Source organism: Aythya marila, assembly GCF_965140915.1.
Source record: "Aythya marila genome assembly, chromosome: 5".
In the NCBI taxonomy this organism is placed as follows: domain Eukaryota; kingdom Metazoa; phylum Chordata; class Aves; order Anseriformes; family Anatidae; genus Aythya; species Aythya marila.
Window position 1 is genome coordinate 1735458 of NC_139046.1, and position 22280 is coordinate 1757737.

At 45.8% G+C, this 22280-nt stretch overlaps 1 protein-coding gene across 1 annotated transcript in view; it reads right to left on the reverse strand.

Moving 5' to 3' along the window:
- The window catches only part of MDGA2 (MAM domain containing glycosylphosphatidylinositol anchor 2), a 327024-nt gene that overhangs the window by 98250 nt on the left and 206494 nt on the right, over window positions 1-22280 (reverse strand). The window contains exon 8 of the mRNA XM_082761709.1: window positions 18040-18333. Coding sequence (XP_082617835.1) covers window positions 18040-18333 — 294 coding nt within the window. The remainder of the gene's footprint in view (window positions 1-18039; window positions 18334-22280) is intronic.

Genomic DNA, 22280 nt, shown 5'->3' on the forward strand with positions numbered 1-22280 from the left:
CTGTCAGCCCCACTATCTACATTCACAGTGCAATTGCATCTCTTGGTATTTCCTGACAAATTATTTTAGTCTTGTCCTGTAACATCAAGTCCTCCTTTGCACACGTTCCATTTCAAGTCCAATCATCACAAACATACACTCAAACACACGGATGAGGTCTTGATGCTGTCTTACAGAAAGGATCAGAGAGATGTTTCTCTTTCCATTGGGTATATACCTGCCAGCACATCCTAGGATCGGGTTTCCATGCTAGCAAGACTTTGGTGATCTCTGGATTAACTACTGCAGCCCGTCAAACCCTTCTCTATGTCCATTCCAAACACTAACAAACAACCAATGTAAGCAGTGCCTCTGTCTTGGTCTCCAAGAACAGTAACTTTCATTTTAACCTACAAAACTTTCTTGCATTTCTGAAATCACCAAGGTCCTTTCTATGTGATAACTTTATTTTCCTCCTCATGAACAATACCTCCCAGGAAGAATTCTGTTAACGGAGAATGATGCAAGTTTGGCATTTGTCTACTGCTGGGCTTTGATCAAATTTACTTTTGAGAATGAGAAATAAAAGCCCAGACAAAGTGCAAGAGTGGTGCAGATAAATTGCTTCTGGCTACCACAGGACAGCTTCAGTGAGTACCTGGAAATGCCCTGTGGCATGTGGACCTTACTGCATGGCTCCAGCAATATCCATCAAAACATGCCCATCTTTTATGCCATCCCCATCACTGAGACGTTAAACGTCATTGTCCCCAGGGCTGCTTTCTGAGGAGCTCCTCCCTTCAGAGTAATATTTCGCTATCAAACACTATCTGTTGCTGTTTCTCTCTGAGCCAGTCACTTTAGTCACCTGTTAGACATAACTGAAATCACAGTTTCCAATACATAAAACAGTTTTGCAGAGTTAATGCAAATGGATATTGCACATCTCCCTTGCCTCAAAATTCAGTTATTCTACCATCTCTTCTTACATTAATATTCGTCAAACCATTGTCACAGTTTACCCCACTTTTCCTTTAACTTCCTCACTCAAGTTAGATTTTCCTTTGAAAGTTTTGCATAAACTCGAGGTTAGGCATGCAAACCTGTTTTTACTTGGATCATATTCATTTTACTTAATCTTTAATATAGTGACTACCTTTGCCATTTTCTGCTTCTGACTCAGTCAGAAGTTAGAAAACTTTGCTGCAGGACCTGAGACCTCATGAATCAGTTCTTGCAGAATTCTGGACACCCCAAACCCCCATCCAAGCAAAATTCAACTCCAAAACTGAGGCTTTGTGAGTTGTATTCTGGTAATTTCTGCTTTCGCATCCTTACTGACCTTACTCATCTGATTTTTCCTTCCTGAGACAGCTTTACCCAATACTGAAGACCATTTCCAAGTATTGACTTACATTTGGACACAACAATAATTTTGGAAACACAAAGGTTACACCACCAGCTCATACACTTAGCTCATCTGCATTACAGTGGAAGGGCTAACTAAGCTCCTCCACACCCCCTGAGAATTCGACTTCGGCCTAAAAATAACCCCCTGATGAAGCAAGTCACTGCAAAAGCAGCAGCACTAATGAACTCTGCTTCTCTTGCACTTTATTCTCTCTTCTCTATAGATTCTCTGATGCCCAATGTAGTTTCTGCACTGGTTTTCAAATGGGGACAGAGATGAAGTCTCTGTATTCTGTATGTCCAATTATTTTAATGTAATGTGTTTGCTTCAGCTTTTTGTTTCTCTGTCACTAGCAATAAGTTAGTTAAAATTACCTACCAGACATGGAAAGGTTTTATATAGAGAGAAAAATAAGTATAACAATAGCATCCAGATATACAGCAGCCAGAAACAGAACAGACTGTATATATATAAATAACCATAGAACGGTTCAATCATAGATTCTATGATCTATAATATATATAAATACTTTTTTTCCACTTTTTTTTTTTTTTTTTTTTTTTTTCAAGACAAAATCAGACTGCATATGTGTCAGTCATAAGGAAATTACAGAAAGTGTTTTTTCAAATGCAAACAGAGACAGGTAGTTGGGCATTTTCCTACCTCCTATAATGCCAACAGCATCAACCTCTCCATGCCAGCTCAGCGTGCCAAACGCACTCACCCTGGACTGTAATGCGTGGCACAGCACCCAGGCCAAGTACATGTGGATATGGCCTTGGGTATGCCACATGATAAAAGATGCTATTTTTTGCTGTGAGAACACGCATGCGTTGGCATACTGAGATCTTTGAGATGGCTGGGAACAAGCAACATTTTTTAGCTAGATGCAATCAGCAAGCATACATTGTTGAATTCTAGTTTGACAGGAACTGATTACATATCAGACATGGATAATTTCTTTCCTTTTTTTTTTTTTTTTTTTTCCTGAGAAACCCTTCTTGATTTGAAAAGAAAATCAAGAAGGCCCTTAGAGTATCCATAAACTGCTAATTCCCTCTTTTAACAAAAGGAAAAAAAAAATCAACTATCAAAATTTCTTTTCAAGGAGGCATTTTGAAGGACCAGTCCCAGAATAAGTGATATTCTAAGGGCCACAAAGTTTTGAGATGGGTCATGGCAATCATCCTGAATAATACATCTGGGAGACATAAACTGCTAATTACCAATTTTCAGAAACAAAGCTTTCTGAGCTCCTGTGAAGGAGCTTGAATAGAGGATTAGTGAGATATGACTGGATATGTATGGATATGTTCTGTGTAACTGTCTGACATGGCATGAATGGCAGAACCAGGGAAGATGTTTCTCATTTATTTATTTGTAACATTTAACATGAATGCTCCTATTCTGGTTGGCTTTTTCACTGTCAGGATGTCTACATGCTGCCTACACACTGTAACACATCGATGCTTTGATCCACGATCAAATTCTCATGGGTTAGACCAAGTGTGTCAAAGAGAAAAGATGAATATTAGCAATGAAAGGATCTTAGGCTCAGAGCTCCATGAGGTTCAGCGACTGCTAGCTGCATGCAAGAGAATCACTTCAAAGGAGAGGGCCAACAACCTTTCTCAAAACTTTTCATCTCATAACTGACATGTCCTGACAGCATGCAGAACCAAAAAAAGATGAGACTGCTTTTGCTACTGGTTCTACACTTCATTTTTTTTTTTGACCAACAAATTTCATCTGGTTAAATACAAGTATGACAGCAAATTGGATGTTTGGATGGATCCAAAATTGTGATATCAGAAATTACCAAACCAAGTAATATTTTGAAGAGAATCACAGATCTGATCATACCTTGTTTAATTAATATCCAAGTCAGAAGTCTAGCAAGGATTCAGATGAATTACTATAAGGCAAACAATTTTACTTTTGACATTTGAAGCCAAATTCTCTTCTGGCTTAAATGAGCAAAACACCAAAATCACTGGAGCTAACTCTATGCTTACCACTAGGAAATATGGCTTTTGTATCACAGAATCACAGAATTGTTCAAGGAAAGGTTAGATGTGGTAGACATGGGTTTGTGGGTGACACTGGTGGTAGGGGGATGGTTGGACCAGATGATTGTGGAGGGGTTTTCCAACCTTAGTAGGCAGACACGTGCCTACTGTGCAAGCCCAGACACCTACAAGCGGTACCATTGGCACCGCAGCGATGCAGGGAACAGGCCATCCCCTCAACAATACAGCGACGGGGCACCTGGAAAAGGTCACGTGGAACATGTGGAACAAGGTAGATCGGGCTGCCATTTGCTAGGTCCTGCACTTTTGCCACCTAACCTCACCCGTAAAAGTGGCCTAAAAGAAAGCTGGGATTCTATAAAGGAGTGTAGCCATGGAACAAGGAATAATGGCTTGGAGCAAATGGAGGGGAGATTTAGATTAGATGTGATGTGGGGAAGAAATTCTTCACTCGGAGAACAAGCGCAGATGGGAATTAGGTTTGAAAATGCACCTTGCTTCTCTCCTTTTTCATAAAGAATAAAATTACTTAAAAACCAGTGTTAAAAATAAACCCAGGGCACAGGATGGGAGGTGCAGGGCAGTCCGTGTGACAGAGGGGCAGCCTTTCTCTCTGGTGAGCCAAATGGCCCGGGGAAGCCAGCCCCAGAAAAGGGGCCCTCCGCCCCCCAACCCTTGTTCTTCCTCCACGTGAGGGCATCTCCCAGACCACTCCCAACACAGCCCCCCAAATTCGGCCACGCACGGGCCCCTCCATCACAGGGGCTTGCTGAGGTCACAGTGGCCACCACTGCCCCGCCTTTGCTGCGGGCCCTATAAAAGGGGCCCCGTGCCGCTGGCCCGCCACTCGCTGAGCTTCGAGGCCCTCTGACAGCCGCATCCGTGGCAGAAGGAAGAGCCAAAGCAGCAAGGCGAGAGGCGGCCCTCGTTGGTGTGAGCGGACGGCAATTCAGTCGCAGCGAGCACCAGCAAGGAAAGCAGCCGAGGAGGAGAAGAAGATGAATGGGCAGAGGCAGAGCGCCGGAGGCACAAGAGACACCAGTGCCCAGGGCAGCTCTGGCACCCAGCCCGCAGACACCCGTAAGCGGTCCCAAGGGCACCGCAACGATGCGGGGAACAGGCCGGCCCCTCGACCATCCAGCGACAGGGGGCCTGGGCCTTCTTCTAGCCAAAACGGCGGCGTGAGGCACAGGCAGGACCAGCAGCCGGAGCGCCGCAAGGAGCACAGGCGTGACTATAGCACACAACGCAGTGCGGGGCCCAGGCGTGGCAGCGTCGGGCCCACACGTGGAGAGGAAGCACGCAGTGGAGCGGGACCAAGGCGTGGGAGAGAACGACCCCATTATTCGGCACCCCGCACGGAAAGGTCTCCCGATCAACAGCATCGCGTGCGGCCAGGACCCAGCAAGGACGGGCTCACACTTCACGTGCAAGCCGTGCGTCGCCCTTCCCCTAAACCTCACAGTGACTCGGGCCATGGGCCTTACAATGCACGCAATAGTCGCGAGGGGGGAAGGCAGGAACATCGGCCGGACAGCCGCATGCAGCAGAGGCGTGCCCCTAGCCCACAACACAGCGTGGGACCCAGGCACGGCCAGAAATGGGACGTCAGCAGCGGAGCCACAAGGGGAAATCCACCGCACAGTGGCATGGCACCCAGGTATGAAAGTCGACGACCCCGTGATTCGGCACCCCGCATGGAAAGGTCTCCCGATCAAAGGCATCGCGCGCAGCCAAGACCCAGCAAGGACGGGCTCAACCAGCAGCAGCTCCAAGCCGTGCGCCATCCCTGCCCTAAACCTGACAGCGACTCGGGGCATGGGTCTTCCAACTGGCGCAGCGATGGCATGGGGCGAAGGCAGGCACATCGGCCAGACAGCCGCATGGAGCAGACACGTGCCTACCGTGCAAGCCCAGACACCTACAAGCGGTACCATTGGCACCGCAGCGATGCAGGGAACAGGCCATCCCCTCAACAATACAGCGACGGGGCACCTGGGCCTTCCCATGGCCACCACAGTGATACGAGGCAAAGGCAGGACCACCAGCAAGAACGACGCAGGGAGCAGAGACGTGCCTACCATCCCGAACAGAGCGCGGGACCCAGCCAGGGCCAGAATCCAGTCAGCAGCGTCGCAGCCACGCATCAAAACCAAGCCGACAGTGGCACAGGACCAAGGCGTGGAACTGGCCGACCCCCTGGCTCGGCACCCTGGCCGGAAAACATGACGGATGGAAGGCAGCCCGTCTGGGCAGTCCCGGGCAAGGACTGGCTTAGCCTTCTGCCCAGCACCGTGGAGCCCATGGAGCTGGATCCACGGGAAGACGTGGAGGAGCCGATGGAGGTGGATCCCCCTCCACCAGAACAGAGCTGGGACCCCCGCAGCGCGTCCTTGCTCTCTGCTCTGCAAGCACACAAAGAGCGGCGCAGGAGTGCCCGGACCACCCCCTACTCGGCGTCGCGCAGGCTCCATCCCAAGCATTAGCTCGGGATGGGGCCCCCAAACACCATGGACATGCCGCAGGCTTCCCAGCAATAAACCACTCTGTTGCTGATTCTCAGGGGTTGTGTGAGTGCTTCTTTCCCTTCCTCCAGCCCTTGTGCCAGAGGTGGCAGCCCTTCTGCACAGAGCCTCGAGGGAGGGCACAAGAGAGGACCCAGCTCCCTTCGCGCTGCGAAGTGGTGGAGTCACAATCCCTGGAGGTCTTTAAAAGATGTTTAGATGTAGAGCTTAGGGATACGGTTTAGTGGGGACTGTTAGTGTTAGGTGAGAGGTTGGACTCGATGATCTTGAGGTCTGTTCCAACCTAGAAATTCTGTGATTCTGTGAATCCCAGGGTCCTGAGGGAACCGGCTGATGGAGTTCCCAAGCCTCTCTCTATCATAGCTGAAAAGTCTTGGCACTGGGTGATGTCCCTGGTGAGTGGAAAGATGGAAATGTCATGCCCCTCCTCTTCAACAATTAAAACAAAGAATTGAACAAAGAGCACTACTCTTCAACAATTAAAACAACGAGGAGACATTCCTTCTCAGAAAGAGCAGTCAGGCATTGGGACAGGTTGCCCAGGGAAGTGGTCGAGTCACTGTCCCTGGGGGTGTTCAAGGAAAGCTTGGACCTTGGTGCACAGGGACATGGTTTAGTGGGTGACACTGGTGGTAGGGGATGGTTGGACCAGATGATCTTGGAGGTGTTTTCCAACCTTAATTTTCTATGATTCTAAGAAGATAAAGTCAGTGAAACCTGGATCTGTGAGAGCTGCTCCTCCTGCCTGGGCTCTTCCCATGGTGAAGCTGCCCTGACAGCAGCACCCCACAGCTGTACCTGCACCCGGGGTACAGCTCTTGTTAAACCTCATTTGGTTTCTTCCTGCCCATTTCTCCAGCCAGTCCAGGTCTCGCTGAATGGCAGCACAGCCTTCTGGCATGCCAGCCACTCCTCCCAGCTTTGTGTCATCGGTGTACTTGCTGAGGGCAGACACTATTCCCTCATCAAGGTCGTCGATGAAGATATTGAACAAGACCGGACCCAGCACCGACCCCTGGGGAACACCGCTAGTCACACATCTAAAATCTGTTTTTGTATCTTAAACGTATACACCAGCACACCAGAAAATGTCTTAAAATAAACTTATTCCAGGTTGATGATATTAAATTTAATAAGATGAATTGTTTTTGTTTAGTTTTGTTTTTGTTTGTTTTGTTTGAGACAGGATTTGTTTTGCTTTCTTCTTTTTGATATAAATTTTCTGGTCCAAAGAACACGCAAGTATAATTGTGGATGCACTAAATAATGGATGCACTAAAGAAACTCAGGCACTAAATTAGAATCAAATACGTCCAAAATACAGGAGGCCTCTGTGGGTGTCTCAGTAGATTATAAAGTACTGTTGCCTTCTTTATCCTTCAATCCAATACAAACAGGACACAGTTTGCTTTTCAAACAAAGCTGAAACAATTAATATACAATTAATAAAACGCACACCAGTGTGGTCTCTTTCATGTTGAGCTTTGGTATTCAAAAAGCAGCAAGATCGTCTGAATAAAGAGCATTTGTGTGAATAAAACGAGTAGTTTTCTTCAAAAAGGTCTGTTACATGAGTAATTAGGAAAAGAAATAGGTTGGCTAACTGTTGTGTGGGCTGTAAGCTGTAACACAACACATCTCTTGAGAATTTGCTGCCCAGACAGTCAGATACTAAGGATTAAAATGACAAAATGCACATCTAACTGGGCTCATCCACAACCTGAACTTCACCCTCAGGCATTTTATCCCTGTAAATGGCCTAACAAAACAGGGAGGGTAGGAGCAGGGAGGGAAATGGTGAGAATTTCTATGATCAGCACCTCCAGGAACTGAAAGGTCAAGTCCAGGTGCCTTGGTTGTTTGCCAGTCAGTGACTGAGAAGTCAAAAAAACGGGGCCTTTCAGGTTCCATGAAAGACTGGAATGAATTTTAGTCTCTATGTGATTAAAGACAAAAGGCTACGACAGCCTCAAATCAGGCTGAGGCAATGAATAGGACAGGGAGAACTTGCCAGTGAATTGACCTTGACATCGCAGTCAACTACCTTTTATGAAAGGAAAAACAGCATCAGAGTGCATCGAGGCTATAACCTCTCTCTGGAAAGTGAAAAGCCAGCCTAGGGCTGCACGCAGGACATACACAAAGGCACATGTGAAGTCAGTTCTGTGGTTACTCTCATTTTCCTGGTGGTGCTCTGTAACACCAACATTTTCTTTGCAGTGAATTAGAACGATCAACTATTTTGTTTGAGGTTTACAACTCAATCAAGCTGCCATAGGAATAACATTTAGTACAGAAGAATCAAGCTCTTTCATTGCCTTGGCACATGAGGATTTTGTAATGGAGCTGACTCTCCCCAAATGTCAGAAGTTACCCCAGCAGGAAGAACTGAGTTCAGGAGGATGTAAAGAACACACGTGCAGTCATACTGGAAGGGCCTGAGTAAGCTTGAGCCTGAAAGGACCGCTGAAATGTCTAGAGAAAACAAGTGGAACTAGGGGAACCAGGAGATATGAGACAGCCATGCAGTGACAAACCCAATCCCTACCTTGAAAACAGGGCTGGGAGGAGGAGGAGCTGGGAAGCTATGGCCCAGACAGCTCCACTTCAGTTCCCACAAACACTGCAACAAATAATCCATTGATGTGTGAGTGCCTGGAAGATAACACCGAGATGAGTAACTGTCATGAGAGATTTGTCAACATCATGTCAAAGTAAGCTAATTACCTTCTTTGAGAGTGTAAGAGAGAGGTGGGGGAGAAAATGCTGATGTCCTGCATCTTGGTCTGAGCTAGGCACCCAGTGCTCTTTGCCATGGCATTGCCACATGAGCCAGAGAAGTGTGACCCCGTACAGGGGGGAATCAGGAGCACAGGGTGGTGTAAAGCTCATCAGGCAGCCAAGCTCTGAGCCCTTACCAATGGTTCGTGACCAGATGCAAAGGCCACGTTGCAGGAGCTGCCGTGTCTGGTTCTACCCAGCCTGGGTACTTGGACAAGGAAAAAGAGTTGGAGAAAGCCAGCAGGAGAACCGATGAGTGGGAAGGAGGTCTGCAAAACACCTTGGCTTTGCAACAGATCACAGCTGAACGGGAGCTGTGCCTGCCTCCCATGGAAGCCCCAGGCTCTGCAGAAAAGCTGCGCCCAGCGGCAGGCAAAGGTGGGCCCAGGCTTCAGGACAGGGGCACTGCCATCGGGAGAATGGGTGAGGATAGATGCAGTGGTTACTAACAGAGCAAAAGGAGAAATTGTGCCAATAATAAATATGAGTGATGAAATAAACCTGAATAAGCAGCTATACCTCAAGGGAAACCGTTGATTAAAACAGGGAAGCATAAAAACAGCCTTATTGGTAAGAAACTGTATGAATGGACTGAGCAACTAACTACAAAGGAAGCTAGAAAAGTGACAAATATGTATTAATTCTGAATGGTTTGAGTATTTGAGCAGCTTTTCAAGGTCCTGGACTACTCAGAAATAACAGCTGCTCTGAAAAAAAAAAAAAAAAAAAAAAAAAAAAAAGGTATGCTGTGCCTCCTCTTTGTTTACTCTAAAGAATTTTTATTTACAGACCCAATAATAAATGAAAGGTGTGAAATTTCTCTTTCATTATGTGGAAAGCTTCTGAATATAAGAAAGAGAGCATGAGAAATCCCGTTACTGGGAGTTTTCAATCACAAACTTTCCCCAGAAAGCAACTTGTGCAGCTTACTAATGCTGCCAGCAGGCTGCACAGATGCCCAGTGCAGGTGGCTGTGGTCCCCACAGCAACAAATTGAGGTCAGAGGGGTGCATGCATCGCTGCTTTGCAATTCACATCTCCCTGCACCAAGCAGAATGGGGCTCCCCAGGAATGTGGTGGAGCTGGGGAACCACAAAACATGTGGGTAAAACCCACACCCTATTAAGCCATTGCCACAGGTGCCCAACCTACGTGGTCCCTTCTTCTTTGAAACCTTTAACTCACTGATGATGCTGGCAAAACTCCTTCTATTCTTACTCATTTAGCTCCTAACATTTTTATTATTATTTAGTTTTTGACAGGAGGAGAAGAGTAGAGGAAGATCTCACACAAAACAGTCAACGCAGATTTTTCCAAAGCCTGATGGGAATGACCCAAAGAAAGCTCTTTGAAAAAGCAGCACTGCCCCACAGCAACCAAGATCCCGTTGGCTTTCACAGCATCTCAGTGACTGCTGTAACGAGTCCAGCATCCTCTGGACTAGCTCCATCACAAAAAAACTGATTATGTACCAGCACAATTGAGGTCTAATTTCGTCCCTGCTGCTGAGTGAAAGGAATGTGCCTGCTGACACCATTTTTTTCTCCACAGGCAAAATGATTTGCAAAACTTCAACTTAGCAGCAGTGGACAAAACGTCTGAATAATAATAAAAAAAATCTGCCATAAGAGAGTGCACAGAAAGTAACAACCAGGCCTTAAATACGTAAATTGCCTTGAAGACTTTACGTCATGAGAGTGTTAAAGCCAGAAACACTCAAAAGTTAGACAAGAGGAGCTATTTACTGAGCAAAAGAAATGATCATGTAACCAAATACTTGATGTAACACAGCAGCATTCACAGTCAAAATTAGTTAGCTACATATATCAATCCCTAAGCCCTAAACTTTAAATGCTTCACTTTGCAATCATAGTTTTAATTAAAATGTGGATTTATTTAATTATGGGAATAAGTCACCTAAATTATACACGAAAAAAAAAAAAAAGCATATTTACTTTGCACCTTCTTCAGTTAAAAAGAGCCAACAGAAAAAAAAAAAAAAGAAAGAAAAGAAAAAAAAGCTGAATGGGCAACCTAATTATTCTGCTTCACCTTTCTGTTGTTTGGTTGTTGATTTTCTTATGAATTTTATTTGGTGAAAGCACACATTTGTGCTTGAACTTTGTGTAACACTTTTTGCAGACAGAATGAGAGCGCTACTGGAGAGTATCCTAAATTACTAACAGAGCAGTAAAGAGGACCAAGGGAGGCAAATAGCTTAAGATGCTAAAGACAGGATAAAGCCTAAGATTAAATTAAAGCAAGAACACCCTTAGAGCACTCTTCTCCACTTGCTGCTGGTCAGCAGCAATCATTTAAAGAAGAGAAAAGCAGCAGCAGGGCAGAGAGCAGAGCCCAAAGCACAGCCTAAAGCACAGCCTGCTTCCAGCCCTCTGCAGGCTGGGGCTGGCTGTGCCTCAGCACCGCAGTGCTCAATAGCTTTTCTTCCATTATTTTGTTTAATCGGTTGTATAATCCATTAATACTTGTGGCCTAGAAAACAATGGGTGAGAAGGAGATTTGCGTGTAAATGTGGTGCCTGGTGTCAGGAGCTGCATCCCTACTCTGGTCCCAGGGAATGTCGTGGTCCTACTGGGGGACACAAGGCAACGTGTGCCCTGGCACTGCCCTCCTTGGCCACTCCAAGCTCGGGAGCCCTCCCTGCCTTCCCTCCTCCTGCAGGTGCTATAGTCCCTACATGATATTTGTTGACCTTTTTGGCATTTTCTATCCATGACATTCGTTGTTCTGCTGTGCACCTGCTCCACATGACCATTTCTCGTTTCACTGAAGACCACAGGTCCTAGCACAGAGACTCACAGATTTCCGTCAGTCCTTTTTCACTGTAGCTCACTGTGTATGTCTGCCTGTCTGCCCATCCTAGCTCTTAATTGTGGAGGTGGGCTCTCTCTGTCATCACATCACAACAAAACTCCTTCAGAATCGGACCTGGCCCAATGCATGATACGAAGACAGAAGAAAACCTCATTTCTACTGCAAATACTACACACGGGCACTAAAGCTCCCAATTTTTCTGTGTTTCCCTGAACAAACCTGAAAGAACTCCTGTGCACTGCTGGATTAAAAGGTGCCATCCTCCTGAGACTATCAGTCTGATTGTTCAGCTCCTTCAAGCGATATCCATGACATGCAGAGCATTCAGACACCCCTTTCTGATTCTTCATGTATTAAATTTACAAATGCAGTATTTTCAACTAATCCTGTTCCTCCTCTCATTCTCATTTCTTAAACAAACAAAGCCCACAACTTTTTGTCGTTGTGTCCCATCTTCTACACGACCAATTGTTCAATAGGAACAATGAGTAATTCATTTTCTTTCCCAATAACATTCATGTTTATGCTCTAAGTTCTGGGGTACTCGCTGCTGCTCTGTCCTCTGGAATTTCGAAGAAGAAGAAGATCCATCTCAGGAGGTTCTATATATAGCTTTAATATTAAACAAGGAAAAATTCAACTGATCTCATTTGCATTTACAATTTCCATGTTGCCAGTGTTTGCATATTCATTACCACTCCAGGTCATTGCCTTTGGCCTTGCTAAATGTCAAAAAGCTCCCAGTATTTCACTTTGCTGATCAAGCCATCCATTATTTCCACATACTTTTCCTGCCTTGCTACATTCAGATAAATGACATGCAAAGCCATAATTGCTGAAGTGTTATGCTGAAATTGTTCTCTATCATCTTTCACTGAGAACTTTCTCGAAGAGTTATTGAAAATTGTTTTATATAAAAGAGTTTTCCATAGGAGAGTTTTCTGGAAATGTTCTAGTCTAAGAATGAAGGACCTGGAAGATTTACTGCTTACTGACTGGTTAAAGGTAAGGACAGCGTTAGCCACATCTGATACATTAAACGTGTACCATGACAGCACAGAAAATCTTTAGGCACAGACAGGCAACATGCACCAAAAACCACAAAACCACACACACACAAAACCAAAACATTAAAAACAGCACAGAAAGATGTAAGTAGCAAGGTCCAATTCTGGCCTCCTTTGGCCTGCCCTGCCTCCCATTAGAATAAAACCTGATCTCTGGAGATAGCTACCAGCCAGTGACCTACAAAGGAAATACTCCAGAAAGTAACAAACCAAACAGTCTAGGAATATCTTGGGTTATATAAAACTTGCCCTGAATATCAATCAGCTTCTTCTACTCAAACTCACGATCACAAAGTAAGAAAAAAAAATATAAATGTGATGTAAATAATATGAACATAAAACATAAGATGTGGATTTCCTTTGTGATTTCAACGTGCTTAAACACAGGTGTCAGCGGTTATTCAAAAATAAAGACATTGTCCTCACTCAGTTACTTTTCACCTACAGAAATTCCCTGACAACCCCCTTTTTAAAACATTATCATAGCTAAAATTGTATAAGCTGATTTGAAAATCTAGAGGGTTTCCCCCTGGAAGCTTGGCTTGCAGTGCTGATTCTCACTCACGACACAATGTCCTTAACTCATTTACCGCTGCCCAACAATATGAATGAAGGACTTGAATGCAAGAATCTTCCTCAGTAGTGAGCTGCTGTCATGGCCCCTCTCCAGAGCTAAAGCTCGCCGTGAACTTCCCCAGAGCAGAGCAGTTTCCCCAGTCCCATCCCCTTCACTGCCCGCCTCCTGCAGGGTTTTCCCATCTGGCTTCCCAAGGCTGCAAGGCATCCACAGACCCACCTGCACATCTCCTGGCTGGTGACTGACCATCAGCGGCTCTGCCTTTTAAAAAGCTTCTCATGGTTCCCTTCCTATATCTCCATGTATCTCCATGAGTTTTAAGCTAATTATTTCTAGTTCTATTTGTGATGGAGAATATTTAATTCTTTTTTTTTTTTTTTCATTTAAAAATATTTCATTATTAATATAATACATATTTACATATACATATTTCATCAGGCACATATTTAGACAGTCACAGCTACGGCAAATTTTGAGCTGCAAAATTGCCTGTCTAAAGCATAAGAACAACTTTTCAATCCTCACCTGCAAATAACTTCTACAATCAAAACAAAGAGGACCCAACTCTGAGCTGTCCCTGCTGATGTAAAACCAGAAACACTAATTTATGCCCCACTGATTCACTCCAGATTTGGAATGATGCACCTGAGATCATAATTCAGCCTCATATTTCTTGCTAATTAGCTCTGTTCCATTTCAAATATAATCCCTGAAGGACATTCCCCTTCAGTGTGATTTCATTAGTTGCTCAGAATTTATTACCGAGGAGGAACGACATACATAAACCAGAACCCAAACTGAAAGGAAAATTCAGAGTATCACAATGTGGTCGACTGCTCTGCCAACCAGGTTACCAGGAGATATATTCGATGTTTTAAGAGGCTTTACAAGTACTTGGAGACCAATGCATTTGGAAAACAGTTTATATTATAAACAATATTTTATGTAGCACCGAAGTAAAACTACGGCATATAAAGCGCGAGCCCAAGAAGCAGCAATGTCCACTGTGAAAAATGATTCTGTCCTTCCTGCTATCATCACTTGATAAGGTACACGATGTAAACATTTGATTATATTGTACCTGATGGCGTTTTTATTTCCCAAGTGTTTTCTTCCCGCAGTAAAAGCGGTGCATTTAAATTATTACTGGATTGCATCCCGTCTGCCAACAGCAGGCATTTATTTATTTATTTTATTTATCAAAATTTGCACACAGGGAAATGGTCAGTGCTGCAGGCAAGTGCAGGGCTCCGAGCCCCAGCACTGCCCGTAACTCCTGCTTTCTGTTTGTTCCTTCCTGCCCTTCTCAAACTGAGCCAGGAGCAGCCACACTGAGGAGCACGTGCCTAGAGCATCCTCTCTCCTGTCTCACTCAGGGCACAGGAGCCACCTCCCAGAGACCTTCCTGGGCTCATGGCTGGAAGGCTCCCACCTGGTGAGGCCACCTGAGCTTCAGCAGGAGCTGGAGCTCCTCCTGGAGCAGCCTTGGCCACCCCTGAGCATTTTGCAGCAGGCAGTGTCCTGCAACACCAAACGCCACCGCTGAGCTGTTCCCACTCCCTCGTGGGAAGCAGACATTGGAGCCACAACAAAAATCCACTCCCACCCCTCTGGGCTTAGCTCTTCTTGCTCCTGGTGCTGTATTCCATGTTCCTAATGAATCTCTCACAGAAAAGCTAGTAGGGCTCACAACATGTACCAAAAAATGAAGATCAAATTCAGCAAACCCCACAGCCTGGGGAGAGTGACAACAGACCTGGGAGAAAACAGCACAGGACAACAACAGCAATAAGCAAAGGATCCAGGAGTTATTGATCAAATCAGGGACTGCATGTCTTTCATTACTACAGCATCCTCAGAATCTCATCTCTGCAACCTCTAGGGTAGGAAAATGTTATCTCTATTTTACAGACGGGGAACTTGGACAAGAAAAAACATCCCAGACACCTTCCTTAGGACAGGCTCTGCTGCCTTCTGCGAATGTTTCACTCTCCAAAGCCATGTAGGGAGCACAGGTGCCTAACAACCGGATCATTACGATTTTCAATAAGATTCCTCATATGAACCTTCTCAATTAGTCCTCAGAATGAGCACCTTTTCTGCATTATACCGTTGAACAATTGCTGCAGGATGTGACAAAGATTTTGAGGCGGACTGCACAGCACACCAACCACGTCCTTTACTTCTTGCTTCCCACGATGCATTTGCTTTTCCCTATTAGAATTTTTAGAATTTGATGGCCAACAGGAAACATCAAATTTACCCATGACTTGAGGCCTAACTATGACACGGCAGAGAAAAAAGCCATTTCTCCTAGAAAAATCAGTCTGGGATGCCAACGTCACCGAGCATAGTGTTGAAGGGAAGGCAGGGGAAGAGAGAGGAACAAAACTGGAGAGAACAGAAGAAAGAAAAAGCAAAACTTTGCCCATTAAAATTGGTAGGATGAACTAAGAATGAGTCAAGTTAAAAAAATATCTTTATCTTTGTATTTATCCTTAGCAATCTTTCTGAAGTGTGAACTGACCGGGAGCGGTATTTCTACCGAGAGGTTAGCCCTGTGGAGCAGAGCAGTGACACACAGCTCTGGTCAGACAGAAAGTCCTTCTTCCACATCTGAAACTCTCCTTACAACAGCGAGGATGGGCCAGCACGCAGCTACAAAGGTCGACGAACGTATCTGCTCACACACCCACGTACCGTACACAAATTGAAATCAATGAGTTGAGTATAAAGGGAAGTGTTTCATTAAATATCTTTCCCTGTTTCTAACTAATAGAAGCATATAAAAATACTATAAAATTACTGAAAAGGAAGTGATTTTTATGACAATTGAATAAGTAGTATGCTAGTTATGGAAACGATGCCGAAGTCACTGTGAACACACGTACCTTCCTCCCACAAGAAATACAATCAAAGCACTGCACAACATCTGCTTTGTCCATTTACCTTCAAATTGTCACTCACTGGGATCTGAACAAAGTATGTAGGAATCTGAACAAGGACAGATTAAAGAAAATTCTCAAGTAAATACCTGTTATGATCCTGTTTATTATAACCATTTTCGATTTGTCTCTCATCTCTTTCAGAATACAGGAATTGTTGCTTCTAATGTAGTGCTAAGAATAAATAAAGCCAGAGCTCCTTCCTCCAGTATAATTCAGTAAAATAACAGCAACCCAAGCACTGAATCCACCAGATGCTGTTGGAAGTCAGCAAGAGTCGTCCTCTGGGTCCACCAAGGCCTGGCTCAGGGCCTGAAGAGGAGGAGGTGCTGGGAGGTCTACATCCTGGGAAGCAGTCCCCAGGACCCAGACCCAGCCATGCCTTCCTCTAACATGAAATGCATGATTACCTCCTTGCTGAAGAAAATAATAGCATCTGCTTAAAAGCTTTGAAATGGAGCAGGATAAATGATGCAGAGCTTGCTGGATAAATTGAAGAGTTTCTATGACTTTCAAAGACTTGAAATAAAGCCTTCCAGGGCAAGCCACAGGACACATCACAGCTGTTGTACAGAGCCATGTCAAGAGTGCTTCTGAATACTATCGTCCATTGAATTGAGCTTCTGAGGATTTCAGATAAAATAATAATAATAGTAATAAAAGCAATGCTGAAAATTACTGAGCTTCTCTTGACTCATAATGCTCCTAAAGACAGCGAGGAGAAAGCTTTGTTCTCTCATAGGAGTGGCAAAGGAAAGCAGTGGGGATGGGGCAGCTCGTGGGTTTGCTGTCTGGAGCTGCTGGAGCAGATTTACCTCCAGAGCTTTCCCACCAAAGCCCTCACTTTAACACAAATGCCCTCCACATGTGCATCGGTACATGACCTGAATTACTCGAAGGAGCTTTCAGCACCCAGGCACCACAACCAGCCTGAACCAGGATGTTTGCAGCCATGCCGGACTCTGCACAGACGTACAGAAGAGATGATGTGCTCCGACAAAAAGACAAACTAAACGTGCACCAGTAAGCAGCCCTGATGGAAGCACGGCAGATACCACAACACGTAATCAAGTGCATAAATAATTTGTTATACAACAGACCTTGAAAAAAACAGATCAGTTGATTATTAGCAATAGCTATGGATATTGCAGTATCTCAGCACCAGAGGCCCCAAACAAGGTCAGTTGTGCTGAGCACAGAGCGCTGTTAAAGCAAATCTGCCATAACATTTGGGCATCTGAAACTGGAGCAAATACAGGCTGCACAAGTCACTTCATAAACAAGTGAAAATAAGTACTGAAAATTCAACAGACAAATGCAAGTAAACATCTTCTACATGGCAACAAACAACCACTCATTGTTCCCCATAAGCCATATCAACCCAGGCTTTTCATTTTCCAATAATAAACACGGAGCATTCCAAATTAATTGATTTCCTCTTAAGTTTTCCCTCCCATTCCTGATGTTGACAGTTCACATTTAGCGTCAGAAGCAGCTCTGCAGACCTGCATGCAGATCAGCTAAGATGGAACAGCTCTTGCTCTTTTTTTCTCCTTGTTTTACGCCCTCAACAAACGAGGTCAGTATCAGATCTGCATTTATAGATGTCCTCCTACCTCATGTGCTTGTTCCTGTGTCAAGAAATATAGAGCTAGGCATTGGGAAAATAATCATGACCCTACAGTTTTTTAGTATAAATGGGACTTCTATGTCATTTTTACTTCTGTATTTACATTAAAGCCATGAATTCAGGGAGCTGCAGAGCCAAACAACACAGCACCAAAAATGTAACAACCATAAGACTTTCGCTGCTGTTTATTTAGGGGACAAATAAATCAACTTCTTTTCCTCAGCAAAGCCACACGAAAAGAAAATAAGGGTCTACTCACACTGCACGATGAGCTGTACCAAGGCTTCCCTGGGTTTCACATTAAACCCGTTGTACTGACTTGTCTGGCACCTGTAGGTTCCTGTCATCTCCCTGGACACGTTCACGATCCTCAGGATGCCATCATAGCTCTCCGTCTGCATTGCCCCATCCGGCATCACGACCTCCTTGTCAGCTCGGGACCACAGGATGATGGGTTTGGGCTTTCCTGTCACCTGGCACTGCAGCTCGATCGTGTCCCCTTCCCGAGTGACCAGGGGGGACTTTTCTTGAGGAACAGTCAAATTGGGTGGGACTTCAAAGAGAAAAAGAGACAGTTCAGCAATTAGGGTTACGGAAACATCAGATGGCTTTCTCTCTTACATGGTTGTAACCATATATCAAGAAATCATTTATACACCTAGAGCAATGCACATTGATTGCACATATCAGGAGACTGTATAATCCTACTATATTTACTAGGCAAAGTGCTTGGCTGCCTGAAGTAGTTAAAGAAAGATTTAACTGCCCAAGCTCACCACTCGCTCCCCGCCATGTGTGTGCCCCCCGTGCCAAATGCCCTAACGGTGCTCAGCAGACCAGCGGCTGTAACTAGCCCTTTATCACCAGTAGTTACAGCTTTCCTCGTTATGGGGATTTGCAACTTAAACCCCTTTTTTCTTACAGCCTGGCTTCCGATTTTACCCAGCTCATAACAGCAGAGGAAGAGCTGTGCCAGCTCAGAATTCACAGCCTGAAAGCAAAAGGCAGTTGGCATGTTTCTGTCACAGGAAGCTCGTTAAAGCGGTGTTTTTCCTTAGAGATTTGCCTTAACAAATCCGGAAGGAAGATGTGAAGAACTGCATCCCACAGGAGTTAGGTAACCCTGTGAGCACAACACATGGTACCACCGTGCTGAAGGCCCCATCCTGCAGCCTCGCAAGAACAAGGCTTCCTAATTGCCATCAGCAGCTGATTTATCACTCCCAGCCTTGAACAACCAACCTTTGGCAGCCAGGAGAAGGCCTTGCTCACCACAGGAGAGACCTTGCTGTGCAGGGAGCTTGACCGGAACAGAAATCACTTGTTACCCCTTGCAAAGCCATCAGGGTTTGCATGCCAGGCATCTCAACGAGTTCCCACCGTTGGTCCCATCAGAGGCGGCTCCTCTGCCGCTGGGCTTTGGGTGATTGCATTTGATAATTACAAAGCGCTGCAAGCTTCACAGGCCTGATGAGAACAGTTTTGCCACGTCCAATTATCGTTACCATCTCATCATACCTATATTGGTTTTATATCCAATTTCCTCCTCTCTTTTAGCACAAAGCAAATCAAAGTGCTGGCTCCGGAGCTGTTCGTGCCCTCCAGATCACACGCGCTGCCTTTGGCTCTTTGGATTCTTGGATGAGGGGGAAGAAGATATGAAAAGGCCTGATTTGAACACTGCTTTCTCTCCATTTCCCTTTGTGCCTTCTGAAAGCTGGCTATTCTTAAAGGCCTTCTGTCTGGAGTCACTGGGAGAGCCGCTTGTTTTAAAACCAGTCCCTTGTAGGAGCATCACCTCCCACACTGTCGTGCCCTCAAGCACCCTGTCTGAACGCCAGGGCTGACAAAACGCAGCCTGCACCAGGACTCCCATCTGCAGGCAGAATAACCACCACCTATTTCCAAGCCTCCAGCAACAGAAACAAAAGACTTGTACCAGTGAGAAACAGCTCTGCTGAAGAAACGCATCTGACAAAGCCACCAGTAATCAGAGTTTATATCAGAGACTTCTGTAGATTTCAGAATGTTGTTTTCAGTTGTTTGAAGGTTTTAAGAACTCTACCTGAATCTGATGGGATGTGCAATAGTGGAAATAATTTCTCCTTTACACTCCTATGGAAAAAAGGTATCATATATATATAAGAATAAAAAGACTGCTTAATAAAATATTCCCAAGAAGATCCATTAGAGCGCCCCAATCCTGGGCACGGGCCCTGCAGAAGGGCTGGAGCTGCTTGGCTGTGCCAGCCTGGGCTCACCCAGCGATGAGCACAGCCAGTGCTCAGAGAGTTGCTGTGGTTCTCTGAGCTGTTCTGACTGGGTTTCTCCCCCAGCCTGCCCTTCCCTCACCTTTATTTATTTCTACATCCTACGCTTCTGTGCTGAGGTACACGGTGTCTGTGCTGGGCCTGCGCCGGCTGCGTGCCTGTGGGGGGACGCCTCCGCCTTCCCTCCTGAGAGCAAGCACACCAAATAGATGCCGAAAGGCCACTTTCTGAAGCAATTGAAGCACAGGCTACTCTGGGAAAAAAGTCACTGTTCTGGGAAGGAAAGTGCAGTTTAAAGAGGTCTGAAAGCACACTGTGTACTGCCTCCCTGCAGGACGCAAGGAGCCGCCTTCTGAACTTCTTTCCCAGCTCGCTTGGCTTGCGGCTTCTCAATTCTGCTCAAATACCCATCCTCCTGTCTGGGCCACCCCTAAAACATTTGCTTTGCTCCTGGGGAGCAGACCTTCTCCCTGCTGTGAATGTGCTGTGAGCAAAGCTCATCCCAGTAGCATGGATGCTGCAGGCCCCTTCCTTGGCTCCCTGCCCTTTCATGCCCTTCTAGGCCCATTTCTGGATGCGTTACGCTGGCAGCGTGTTCCAGACTGACACGAGAACAACAGGTCTACAACACTAAGTCCTACTCTGTCTTAGCCTCAAATCACACACCTGGGCAAGGGCTCTAACTTCTCACCTCAAGTGCCAGACCAGAAACAGGGATGGGCTACAAAGAGCTTGAGGAGCTGTTTCCCAGATATTTACAATGTTCTGGTTTAAAAACTCTTTCACTAAGCTTGTCACAGGGACCTGGGGCAGAAAAATAGCCAGGTTTAAGGTGTCCATGAGGTGGACCTAGAAAGGAAGGAGGACAGAGGTGTGTCAGTGTGACTGGGGCTCCTGGAGACTTGCTTTCCTCGCAGCCGCACTGCATGGGTGTCAAAAGGCAACAGCTCTGGGTGCAGAACTCTGCTGAATGCAGGACACAGACTGACAAGTAGAGGCGGGTGAAATTCAGACGTTTGGATGCTCAGAGCAAACTATGACTTACATAAGGAAGACAGCAGGAAGGTGGTCACACATAGCTGCTGGCTTCTGAGAGGGAGGAGAGTGAGTGGCAGGACATGGGTCTTTGGGGTGGGGGGGAACATGATGCGTGCAAAAAAAGTCCTGTGCAACAGTGAGCAGGTCATTCACCCTCTCCAACTTAGTTTCCTTGCTGGAGAGCAGAAGACTACTGCAAAAACTGCCCACAGCCAAGATAAACACCACAGACTATGAGGTTTGCAGGCAGGCTGTATCAGTCCCCTAATGGAAAGATACCTCAAAAACCTGACTCTTCCTGGGGCATTTTGCAACACAACCAGCATCTGTCATGCTATAAGCCAGCCAACAGATGATTATGGGTTACTGTATTTGTTAACAGTCTTGTTACTGGAAGCAGAGAAGGAGAGAGGAGAAGCAAGGCCACCTATTAAAACAAATCATCACAGGGGCAGTGCCGTAAATCAGAAGCCTGGCGGCAGCTTTCACATATGGCACTTGCCTGGCAGTGCCCAGGACAGCGAGCTCCCATGGGGGTGCTCCCCTGCCACATGGCACCACTGTGGCCTCCAGGTCCCCCCTGCTCACACCAATTCCCTGCTGCCTCATCAGGAGGAAACACAGCATCAACCCTGCACTCAGGAAGTGGGTTTGGTAGGCTTTCCCTTTTTATAGCCATCTATTTATTTCCACAAACTTGCAGGTACTTAATTATGCCTGAGGTCTTTATTCTGCTGTCAAATTTGGCTTAAATTATCTACAGGGTCAAAAAATAATGGGGGGTGCCGGGCTGAGCACCTGCCGCCTGACAGGCGCTGGCAGCCCAACCACACACAACTGCTTCCCACAAGCAATAAAGCCTAAAAATAATAATAATAATAATAAAAAAGTCATAAAAGAAACTCACATCAATATAATGCCTACAGAGAAAGAAGGACGAAATAAAAATAAAAAAGATGGTGAGAGCTAGAGACCAGAGGAGAAAATAATCACGTCCAGTGTTGCTTTCCTGCACGGCCCAGGAGCAGGGCGGTGCCAGGAGCTGCAGGAGCAAAGGGTGCCAAAAGGTGCGGGAGATGGGTGTGCAAACGAGGGTGCAGGAGCCAGCAGAGGTGGCACCAAGGGGCCAGGACTGCCTCTGACTGTGGCAAACCCCGCTCCCGGCAGGTGCTGCTGTGGCACAAGCCAGCAG